At 43.2% G+C, this 12,163-nt stretch overlaps 1 protein-coding gene across 4 annotated transcripts in view; it reads right to left on the reverse strand.

Moving 5' to 3' along the window:
- POC5 (POC5 centriolar protein) overlaps window positions 1-4,419 on the reverse strand; it is a 39,763-nt gene extending 35,344 nt beyond the window's left edge. Inside the window, exons 1-3 of one of the 4 annotated variants that reach the window (XM_039245564.1) lie at window positions 4,125-4,419; window positions 2,951-2,996; window positions 1,081-1,176 (exon numbers count right to left, since the gene is read on the reverse strand). In XM_039245564.1, coding sequence (XP_039101495.1) covers window positions 1,081-1,164 — 84 coding nt within the window. In that variant the 5' untranslated portion in view covers window positions 1,165-1,176; window positions 2,951-2,996; window positions 4,125-4,419. The remainder of the gene's footprint in view (window positions 1-1,080; window positions 1,177-2,950; window positions 2,997-4,124) is intronic. The other 3 variants (XM_039245566.1, XM_039245567.1, XM_039245565.1) reach the window with 3 other exon arrangements.
- Window positions 4,420-12,163: the final 7,744 nt, after the last annotated feature.

The following is a 12,163-nucleotide window of genomic DNA, read 5'->3' on the forward strand; positions in this document are numbered from 1 at the left end:
ACCCTCCTGCACTGTTGGTGGGAATGTAAACTGGTACAGCCCCTCTGGAAAACAGTGTGGAGGTTCCTCAGGAAACTAACAATAGAACTCCCTTATGACCCAGCAATAGCACTGCTAGGAATTTACCCAAGGGATACAGAAATGCTGAGGCATAGGAGCACATGTACCCCAATGTTCATAGCAGCACTCTCCACAATAGCTAAAACATGGAAAGAGCCTAAGTGTCCATCAACAGACGAATGGATCAAGCATTAAAATTTTTTAAATCTACTCTAGAAATTGGAGTCCATAGTTCCGATAATAAACCATGTAGCCTGGGTGGCTCAGTTGGCTAAGTGTCCAACTTCAGCTCAAGTCATCATCTCACAGTCTGTGAGATGAAGCCCCGCGTCAGGCTCTATGCTGACAGCTCAGAGCCTGGAGCCTAGTTCAGAATCTTTATTTCTCTGCCCTTTCCCTGTTCGTACTCTGTCTCTCTCTCTCTGTCACTCAAAAATAAATAAACATTAAACAATTTTTTTTTTTCAGAAATAAAAGAAATTGAAAATGGTTCAAGTAAAAACCACACCTTCTGTATTTAATTTATCTGTCACGGTGCAGGTCCTGGCAGCAGAATGTGCTAAACGTTGTAGCAACAGGGACTAGAACCTAGAGTAGAACACCAGGGCATCTAAGGTCCCAGAACTTTGCATGGCTTGAGAGTGTATTAATTTGCATTAAAGTGAAAGCAGCCTTCAGAAGAGATGGCTGAGATTTTCTTAAGAAACGCTCAAGAAAACAATGTTTCTTGAGATTTCCAGCTTCTCTCATTGTGCTTTTTGAAGCCTTTGCATAAAGAGTATTTGAGGAGTTCATGATTATTTTGACAGGTTCAAACAATATAACGTGGGTTCCAAAGTCGGTGAAATAATTCTCAATACTTGATATTATTATAATTTGCTATACATTATACACCATACACAAAGCATAAGTATAAATATAAATGGCATGAATACATGAAAAATGTATTCCTAGTTTTCCTTCATATTGTCACTTGTTCAAAATAAGTCAGTCACAACAAATTTAGACATATCTTCCTACCTGAAGATCTGAAGAGACAGAACTGCCTCGGTCAGAGTCATTCTTCATAACCGGCAATGAGCATTTCTCCTCATCTGAGGACATTCTGTACAAACACTATAAACAATGGAAACCATCTTTAGTTTTCTTCCTGTGATACGTAAACCAAAATAACATGTTATATATATATACTAACCTGTACATAATAATCATGAGATATGTTAAAATATGCAACATATTGAGCACCCATAGATAAAATAACTAGGCAAGACAAGAATAGTAGAAGGCTCAATTCCCAAAATTAGTGAGTTTTTAAGATGACACAACTATAGGAAAGGTTCAAGGGAAATGGAAGATTCCTGGACAAATCCACAATGGGGCCTGTTGAGAGTAACAGAGTGTGATCACTGGTCTTCAACAATGCGTGGCGATCTGGGTGCTGTGCATTTTACTGAACCATGAGAGAAGAAACAATGTGTGCAAATTCTCCGCCTGAGCAACATACGCTTTGGGAATATTATCTTAAGAAAAGCAAGTCTGTATAGAACAGGAGATTCGTATACACCACAGAAGACCTGTCAAAAGTGTTAACCAAAAAAAGGTACTTTTAGTAACAGGTAAATAAGTTATTTAAAGGACAAGGAGTGACTTGTCCTATTCAAAGTATCTGAAAGCCAGTTACACGGAAGACACTGGTGAGGAATGTAGGATGAAGAAGCCCTTGTCCTCACGGACTTTATAATCTGCAGAGACAGCTAGACACATATATCCTAGCAGACGTACAAAGCAGGGAGGTAAGAGTAGCTCTTTTTCATGAGGTGGGATCACGAGAGTGAAGAAGTGGGAACGGAGCCAGAGCACGTTTTAATTGAGATGAACTGGGTATGGAGACGTGAAAGACAGATAGAAGTCATTAGGCTATGCTAGGCATCAGAGCAGCACAAGCAAAGACACAGAGGCAAGGGCATGTATGGCAGGAATGTAAGTAGTTTGCAAGACTGAAGCAAAGGGCACACAGCAAGGCTTGGTTAAGGATGGAGCAGGCAAGGCAGGAAGCAGCCAGAACATGGAAGATCGTGATTATGTCATGTTAAAAAATGTGGTCTTTATTCTACAGAGGTTATTAAAATGTTTAAGCAAGTGATAACATGATCAGGCTTGTCTTGGAATGTTGATGGCTTTCAGATTTCTGGCTTGGGTAACTGGATGGATAACAGGACCACTAACCAAGACAAGAAATGTAGGAAGGTAAGCGGGTTGGGAAGAAGGATCGTGGGTTCAGTATCAGATGAGCTGGGTGTGAGGTACCTCACAGGTGGTACTGTAGTGAGGCTGTACGTACACAGTATATAGCCACATCCATTGTACTGTGCACCAAAAACTGCCACAATAGCTACAATGAGAATGGTGCTTCCTGGAGTTAGATAATGAGCACTGGAGGTACAGGTTGGAGACAGTCTGGGGAATCATCAGTATGGTGGGAAATGCTGAAAAAGGGAGAGCATAAGATCACCTACAAAAAGGAGTGTTTTTAAAAGAGTTCTTATTCTGAGGTCCATACACCAGAATTATATGCAATATTTTTAGTATAAATGGACATGTATTTTTCTAGTAAGAGGATCCCTAACTTCTAGCATGTGTTCAAAGGGGACTATACTTCTAATAAAGTTAAAAGCCTATTACTGTAGTGAGAGGGGTTAAAAGGAGAAACACTAATATTTAAAGGGGAAGAGAAGAGTGAGTAAAAACAGAAAAGAAAGTCAGAATGAGACAATTATCAGGAAAAAAAGCATCATAAAAACTTGAGGAACAGAGTGTAGAGTTCAGATGCCCAACAAAGATGAAAGCTGGGGCTCTTGAACATGGTAGTAAGGAAGTGGCTGACATTTACCTAAACAATTTCAGTGGAAGGTGAAACAGGTCTCAATCACACTGGCCTGAAACATAAATGAGAAATAATGAAACTGAAGTAGAAAGGGCTGTCACAGGGAAAAGTACAGTATTAAAATGGAAACATAGGTTGGGACTTGTTGATGGAAACTTGGCTTTATTTGCTGAGCATTACTGAGTATACACATAAGTAAACTAAATCTCAGCATGACTGTCTTCAGTTAAGCCAATTAGGGAGGATAAAATAAGCACACACATCCCCGGCAAGGAAGGACTGCTTCATGGACTTCAAACACACCACTGGTTCATTTCTGGTGTAACATGGTTCATTTCTGTTTCCATTTACTTTTTCTTTTAGGATGCATACTGAGTAGCTAATAGAAGTGGAGATAGGCTGGTGTTGATTATTAACAAAAACAAATAAGCTGAAAAGTATGGTTAGACTTCAAAAAGAGTTTCTGAATAGAGATACTGTAGTCAAAAGCAACTACTGTATTTTTGAAAAATATGCTATAAATCTGCCATCAGCCCTGCTTTGAGGCCAGAAAGGACCGGACAGTTTCTTTGAAACCCTACCACACTAGCATTTTCTTACTGTTTCTTGGTTTAGAAACAAAGAAGAAAAATGAAGCTCGCTTTAACGGGTGGCAGATGTGAATCAGTTCACTAAATTACCAGTACTCTCTAACTCAAGATACCAGAAACCAAGAGATAAGTTCTGGGTGCCTCTTGATCGCCAAAGAAATCAAATTACCTCTTGGTAAATACCTGGCCGATAAGGAAAGAGGGGTCCGGGAATTCAAACGTAGCCCCCAAGAGACAGAGGAAGAGGGAATTGATGTGCAAGCTGGCATCAGGGTGAATCTCTGCGCTCTTCACCCATCTTAGCTTCAGGAAAGAAGGGGCGCGACAGCTTCTCCCCACATAAGGGACTAGCAACCGAGGGGGACAGCAGTTGTGAGTAAGCAAAGGGTAGGGGTTCTCTTGAATCACGTTCTTACCCACCCTTGTTTGACTCAAACTCTTAAAAACAAAACGACAACCAAAAAACGTTAGACGTGGTTACTTTTCCCTTCTAAATGATGAGAACCTACGGCGACAATAATCGTTATACTTCAAGTAGCCCTCACTCCTGCCCTCTCTTCCCGGAAGCCTTGGAAGGAAAACTTCTGTACCTCGCAGCCCCGCAGGACAGCACACAGCCCACGTCTCGGGGAAGACGCCCGGAGCTGCGCGCTGTACGAGCCCCCGGGGCGGAAACTCGAGCTGAGACACTTTCAACCCCTCTCCACTGCCTCCGCCGGGGGCGCGGAAGCCTCCGGAGCGCCGCTACCCACCGTCGCGGCTCTTCACAAACCCCGATGCCTCTCTCGGCGTCTCCTCGCCGGGTCCCCGCTGAAACAACAGCGGTACCGCGGCTACCCCGGCAGCAGCCTGACAGTTTCAAACTGCACAGAGGAATAAAGGACGGCCCTGTGCATTGGCCCGGAGCTTCAGCAACCTGCCATCTGATTGGCCCCAGAGCCGGGGGAGGAGCTCGGGGCCGCTGCTCGGAGAAGCCGGAATTAGGTTTACTTGGGAGAGTCCCGCCCCTGGCTCCTGCGGGTACCGAGGGGGCGGACTCTTAGTGGGCCCCGCCCAGCTCTGGGAAGTAAGTACTGCGCGTGCCCAGTTCCGTTGTGCGGCTGCATCCTGAGGCGACTCTGGGACCAGATTTGGTTAGAGGATGCTGAGCATGGCTGAAGTCAGCCAGTGCGGTACGTTGTCGTCTTTTGATAATGCCCGAAGCCTATGCGTGTGATCCTAATGTCTAAGAATCATGTGCGTCCATAGTTGCCATCCGGCCGAATCACTTGGAGGTGCCTTCTAAAAGTTCAGATTCCTGGGGCACCTGGGTGGCTTAGTCGGTTAAGCGTCCGACTTTCGCTTAGGTCATGATCTCGCAGTTCGTGGGTTCGAGCCCCGCGTCGGGCTCTGTGCTGACTGCCAGCTCAGAGCCTGGAGCCTATTTCAGTCTGTGACTCCCTCTCTCTCTCTGACCCTCCCCTGCTCGTGCTGTCTCTCTCTCTCCTAGAAATAAATAAAACATTTAAAAAATATATGAATAAAGGTTCAGATTCCTGACAGTCCTCTGCTTGATTCCTTCAGTGTTGAGCAGAGCCAGGGAATCTGAATTTTCAACACAGACCACCAGTGACTCTGATGGAGGGGCCAGCGGACTATGCTTTAAGAAACGCTGGTAAAGTGACTGTGAACCTTAGAATAATTAAACCCTGGTTTTATCACCTATTTGCTGTCACCTTGGATAATGGTACCCACGTAATAGGGTTGTAGGGAGATTAAATGAATTAATATATCTAAAATACCTATCACATTACATTAAAAATGCTAGTCTTTTGATTTGTATTGGCAACAGATATGGTTAAAAGTACATTAGGATCCAGGTTGCAAAGGGAGCACCCCAGTCTGGAGACCAAGTAATGAAATCTGGCTGAGTTTTCAGATCCTTTTGTTACCCAGAGGATGAGGTATGAAGGTTGTTTTTTTCCTTCTGTAGATAGAAATGGCATAAACTGGGTCTCATCTACCTACCTGTTGGCAGAGCCAGACTTATACAGTGAAGTAGGAAGAGACAGCAGTTTCTTTGGCACAAGCTATGTTTGTGTCCCTCCCCCCAACCCCCTTTCCCATGGCTGTTATAAACAGAACGAATTCCTACTAATGCATATGAATTCATACCTGGTTCAAATATTTGTTTTTGAATTGAATTGCCACCTAGTGACCCCATACACTAATTGTAACCAATGCACTGTCCCTTTGTCCTCCTGCCACTTGGCTCCATGTTGCTCTTTGCTGTTTTCTCTCTTTTGGGGGGCAGATTTTCATAGAAAACTGTTGGGTAAAACCTCTCCGTTCTTCTGTGAAGCTATGGAAAGAAACAGACCAAACGTAATCTGGATGTTATGCATTTAAAACTGATTCTTCTCCCACAATTCCTAGAGACGGGGAAAGGGGAAGAGATAGAGACTAAAGCACCTGCAAACTCATGATAATTAAATTGCCATTTCTAACCATTCATAAATATTTATCTAACAGTCATCATATGCAAAACATTCTGTTACTACTAGGAATATAGTGATGAACAAAATAGACACAAATCTACCCTCAAGGAAATTAGAGTCCAATGGGAAAAGGCAGACATCAAAGAACAACAAAAACCCCACACATACATAATAAAAAGTATGATTTATGTTTGAAGTGAAGGGAAATTAGGAAATGCCTCTCTGAGAAAGAACATTTAAGCTGAGACCTGAGTATGAACAGTAAAGACCTTATTTTATCTAATAAACACACATGTAGTGCTTACTATATTCTGGGCACTATACTCATTAACTCATTAAATTCTCAGATTATCTCAGTGATGTAGATGCTACATCCCATCCTCATTTTACTTGTATGAAAACTGAAGCTCAGAGAGTTTATGTAGCTTGCCTAGGATCATACAGCCAGTAACAGAACTGGTGTTCAAATTGAAGCAGTCCTTGGGATGCCTGAGTGGCTCAGTCAGTTAAGCATCTGACTCTTGATTTAGGCTCAGGTCATGATCTCATGGTTTGTGAGTTTGAACCCGCATTGAGTTCTGCACTGAAAGTGCAGAGCTTGCTTGGGATTATCTGACCTTTCCCCTCTTTCTCTGCCCCTCCCCTAACTCACATGTGTGTGTGAACACACACACTCCCTCTCAAAGTAAATAAATAAACTTAAAAAAAAAAAAAAAAGAAATTGAAGCAGTCCAGAGTCCAAGGTCCATGTTGTTATCACTCAGTGTTTCTGTTGGGAACAGCATGGTAGTTATGAATTTGATGGTGTCCTCCAAGAAGAATAGTCAAGTCCTAAGTCCTAGCACTTGTGAATATGATCTTACTTGGAAACTGGGTCTTTGAAAATGTACTCAGGTTAAAATGAGGTCATTGTTTATGGATAGAGGTATAGGCTCTATTCTATAACTAGTGTCCTTATACAAGAAAGAGATACAGGGTAGAAGATGGAAGTGTTACTGAGAGTTAAATGGAAAAGGAAAAGAGCTTCAGTTCTTTTTGCTGTCACAGTAAAGACTTATAGGACAGCAAAGCTAAAGTAAAGCAAAGCAAAGTTTTATTAAAGCACACTCCAAGAGGGGTGCCTGGGTGGCTCAGTCGGCTAAGCATCTGACTTTGGCTCAGGTCATGATCTCATGGTTCATGGGTTCGAGCCCTGCGTCGGGCTCTGTGCTGACAGCTAGCTCAGAGCCTGGAGCCTGCTTCTAATTCTGTGTCTCCCTCTCTCTCTGACCCTACCCTGCTCATGCTGCCTCTCTCTCTCTCTCAGAAATAAATAAAACATTTAAAAAAATAAAATGAAAAAATAAAGTACACTCCAAGGGAGGAGCTGGCCCGTCAAGGGACAATGGCCTGGGAAACCCCTAGGGAAACCAGGATGTGTGGGCTTATATCCATTTTTTCTTTTTGGTGGGTCCTAGGGTCACAACATTTGAGTGACAGGCCTGGATTATACAATAATTAGCCAACTACACATGTCCTTTCCCATGAAGCATTGGAAATGTCTGCCTGGGTGGTAGGAAACTGCAATGTCATTTCTATTCCAGAGGCACAGGTAAGGTGACGACCAGTACCTGCTTTGTGCACAAGTGAAACAGGCACAACAGACTTAACTCTTCTTCTGGAGTGCTGTAACCACAAACCAGCTGCTGGATGGGTAGATGGGGTGGTCCCTGGGCGGTCCTTGGTTGGGGCTGCCCATCAAGACATGTAAGGTCCATCTTCCTGTCACTCATCCTAGCTTCCTGCCTAACAGGCAGAAATTAGACTATGCATTTATAGACTTAGAAACACAGATTCCTGGCACCACTGGAAGCTAGAACAGGCCAGGAACAAGCTTCCTCTAGAGCTTTCAGAGAGAGCGTGTCTGTGCCAATACTTTGATTTTGAACTTCTGGCCTCCAGAACTGTGAATGAGTAAATTTCAGTTGTTTTGTTTTGTTTTGTTTTTTAAAATGTCTTATTTATTTCTAGGAGAAAGAGAGAGAGACAGCGTGAGCAGGGGAGGGTCAGAGAGAGAGGGAGTCACAGACTGAAACAGGCTCCAGGCTCTGAGCTGGCAGTCAGCACAGAGCCTGACACGGGGCTCGAACCCACGAACCGTGAGATCATGACCTAAGTGAAAGTCAGACGCTTAACTGACTAAGCCACTCAGGCGCCCCAAATTTCAGTTGTTTTAAGCCACACAGTGTGTGGTGTTTTGTTATGGCAGTCCTGGGAAACTGATAAATGGCTCAGGCCTGGAGGTTAAAAAGTGCTCCCTGTGTCTGGATGATGAATAAAAGCCAGTAATCTTAGTGAGGACAGAGTGGCCATGGGATGAGACTGCAGGAGATTTGAGATTTTTAAGTTCATTGGGATCTTTTTATATGTTCAGGAAAGAGGTGGAAACAACATGCACTGAAGAGAAGACAAGGGAGGAGAGAAGATGACAGATCTTAGCTACATTTTAGAGGTAGATGTGGCAGGATTTCATGGATCAGATTTGAGTTGAAGGAGACCTGGCCTGAGCACTGGGTCGATGGCAGCATCTTGTACTCAGCAGGAGAATGAATGCTGGAAGAGGGGCAGGTCTCGACAGAGGATCAAAAGGTCAGTTTTAAATATGCTGTTTGCAATGCCTGGAGATACCCAAGTGCACTGCCCATTAGGCCATTTGACATACACGTCTAGAGCTCAGAAAAGAGGTCAGGACCCAGATAAGTAAATCGTGGAGGTTTTGCATATAGATATATGGAAGACTCCAAAACTCGCTCCAGTTCTTCATCTCTCCCTGTATCGATGTTCTTTGCCATGCCCTCTCATTAATGGCCAATGGGATGTTAGCAAACGTGATGGAGGCAGAGGCTTTCAAGGCATGTGTGATTGGCCTGGCTTGCTCTTACTCTGTTTTATGATCATGAGAACATGCCTGGACTAGCCAGTTGGAAAATAAACATGCATGTTAGATTTGAGGTGCCTGGTCATCCCAGCAGAGGCCATCCTAGATCAGTCTATAGCCAGCTGACACCCAGACTGATGGGTAAGTCGAATCAAAGATGGCAGCACCACGAGGCCAGCCTGTAGAGTCATGAGCTCCATGAATGTTGATTGTTTTTTTTTAATTTTTTAAATGTTTTTTTATTTCTTTCTGAGAGAGAGAGAGAAAGAGAGAGAAAGAGAGAGGCAGTGTGAGTAGGGGAGGGTCAGAGAGAGAGGGAGACACAGAATCTGAAACAGGCTCCAGGCCCTGAGCTAGCTGTCAGCACAGAGCCCGACGTGGGACTCAAACCCACGAACCGTGAGATCATGACCTGAACCGAAGTCGGACGCTTAACCAACTGAGCCACCCAGGCCCCCCTGAATGTTGATTGTTTAAAGCCACTGTGTAGGGGAGCCCTCTTACACTGTTGGTAGGAATGCAAACTGGTGCAGCCACCCAGGAAAACTTCCTCAAAAAGTTAAAAATAGAACTACCCTACAATCCAGCAGTTGCACTACTAGGTATTTACCCAAAAGATACAAAATTACTGATTCAAAGGGACATATGTACTCTAATGTCTACAGCAGCATTATCAACAATATGGGAAGAGCCCAAAGGACCATCAGCTGAGGAATGGATAAAGATTTCATTTGCTTTCACTCATAGGTGGAATTTAAGAAACAAAACAGATGAACATGGGCGGAAATAGAGACAAGGAAAACCATAAAACAGACTCTTAACTGTAATGAGCAAACTAAGGGTTGCTAAAAGGGAGATGGGTGGGGAGGGGGGTGTTAATAGGTAGAATTAAGGAGGGCAGTTGTTGTGATGAGTACTGGGTGCTGTATGTAAATGATGAATCACTAAACTCCACTGAGACTAATATGGCAGTATATATTAACCAACTGGAATTTAAATAAAAACTTATAAAAATTTTAAGTAAATTAAATTAAACGATAAATCCCCTATGTTTTGGGTGATTTGTTATGTAGATTTACTTTGTAAGAGATAACTGATAAGATGCAATTTAAAGCTAAGGAGCTAGGGGAGACAGCCTAGGGGGAGAGAGTAAGGTGAGCCGACAAGGTTTAGGGATCCGGTGTTGGAGGAGGAGACTGAGAAGGAGGAGCCTGAGAAGTGTGAGGACAACAGGAGAGGCCTCAGTAAAATGCCAAGGAAGTGACTAATGATTTTGACGAGGTGGACTCCTTTCCACAGGCCCTAAATTTTGAACCTCTGCGCTAATAATCTTTCGTCTTCTTTTAATTGCCACTGTTTTTGGATTAGGCTGTGTGCCGTTGTTGAATTTGGCTCAGATTGTTTCTGCAGTTACATGTCTTCCTTTCTTCTTTCTGCAGTTCCACCCTTCATAATGCTGACAATTATCTTCTTAAAATAACATCGCATTACATAACTTCTTCCTCAAAAACCTTCCATGGTGTTATTCAAAGCTCTCCTGAACTCAGAAGATCTAGGTTTGGATTCTTTATATTTTCCATGTACTAGGTGTATAACTTTAGGGGAGCTGTGTATCTTTTCTGAGCCTAAGACTCATCCTTTTTTAAAAACACTTTTTTAATGTTTATTTTTGAGAGACAGAGCTTGGATGGGGTATGGGTAGAGAGACAGACAGACAGACAGACAGACAGAATCCAAAGCAGACTTCAGTACTGAGCTATCCTCACAGAGCCTGATGTGGGGCTTGAACCCACAAACTGTGAGATCATGACCTGACCTGAAGCCGAGTCCACTCAACTGACTGAGCTACCCAGGTGCCCCTAAGCTTCATCTTTTTAAAGTTGAGAAAATAATAGAACCTACCAAATCTAAATCTAAATCTGAACCTGAACCCAAACCTGAACCTAAATCAACCTGTCTAGCTACCCATGAAAATCTATTTCCTCTTGAAACTGGGGAGATGCCTGCCTAGTAAGATTACATGTCCCAGTCTAGTTTGTAGTTAAATGAAGCAATAGAATATGTGTGGAAGTGAAATGTACCATTCCCTGAACTGGGATTTAAGACTGTAAGCGTGTTTTTTCCCCCAGCCTTCTCTTTCCCCACTATGTTGAATGATGAAGTGGAATAGAACTCCTTTGCCAGTTCTGTAATATAAAACACGCACATGCACACACACACCCCAAATTGTTTTTTCCCTTTAAGTCACTGTATATTTGGGGTCAGTCTGTTGTAGCCATCATTCCAATATCACTTCAGGGTATGTATAGATGTATATATGACGTTATTGGAAGGCAGTGCATGTGAACGTATTTTTAAAAATTTTAAAAGCAAGGCAAAAGAACATAGGGTTTGGATTCATAAGATCTGGTGCTTAAGGTTTTCCAAGAAGTAGGCATGAAGCTAACTAACATGGCTCTCAGTACCTGTTGGGAACATTTAATATTATTGGGGACAAAAGTTGACACCCATGTTATTTTTACTAGTCCGGGGTTAGGGGACTGATCTGAAACCTGACTCATCTGTAAAGGCTTCTGTCTCCGCACCCTATTATTTGTTTAGCTGGGACTTTCAGGGAACATTCCTCAACCTGGGAATCTTTAACACTGGTGACTTGTCCTAGAAGAGCAACCATAAGTTAGGCCATCACTTTGATATTATGGAGGAATACATTAGACCTAAAGAGATATAGATTTATTTTTCTTGAGTTGCAAATCTGGAGAGAGCAAGAGTGAGTGAGTGAACAAAAGAGAGAGAAAGTCAAGTCCAGGGGAAAGGAAAGGAATAGGTACAGATGGGGGGATTTCAGGATCAGAGCCCTTGCTAGGGCCTCTCTCAAGTATAGAGGCTGCCATGATCTGCCCAAAGGGCTTGGTGCGTCATGGTTCACCCCATGGCTATTTTTCCACTAGACTAACAGGCTCACAGATTGTCTTCCCTTCCTTTTCATCCCATATACTTCTCTCATTTCAAATGCACCTGCCTTTGCCACAGCCCCTAAGACTTGTTTCTCCTGGTCACAGGGGTCTGACATAAATGACTGAGTCTCTGCAATGAGAGAGGCACCAGCCTCCAGAGTGCCCTTCTCCCTGTGAGCTATGAACACCTGCCTTCTGGAAACAGTGTTTTGGTGTTTCTAAATCAGAAAAAGGACTTGATGGTGGAATTTGAATTCCTGCAAGAAGGTGTGTACAGC

The sequence above is a fragment of the Hyaena hyaena genome, unplaced genomic scaffold, assembly GCF_003009895.1.
Source record: "Hyaena hyaena isolate Hyena2069 unplaced genomic scaffold, ASM300989v1 scaffold_260, whole genome shotgun sequence".
Lineage (NCBI taxonomy): Eukaryota > Metazoa > Chordata > Mammalia > Carnivora > Hyaenidae > Hyaena > Hyaena hyaena.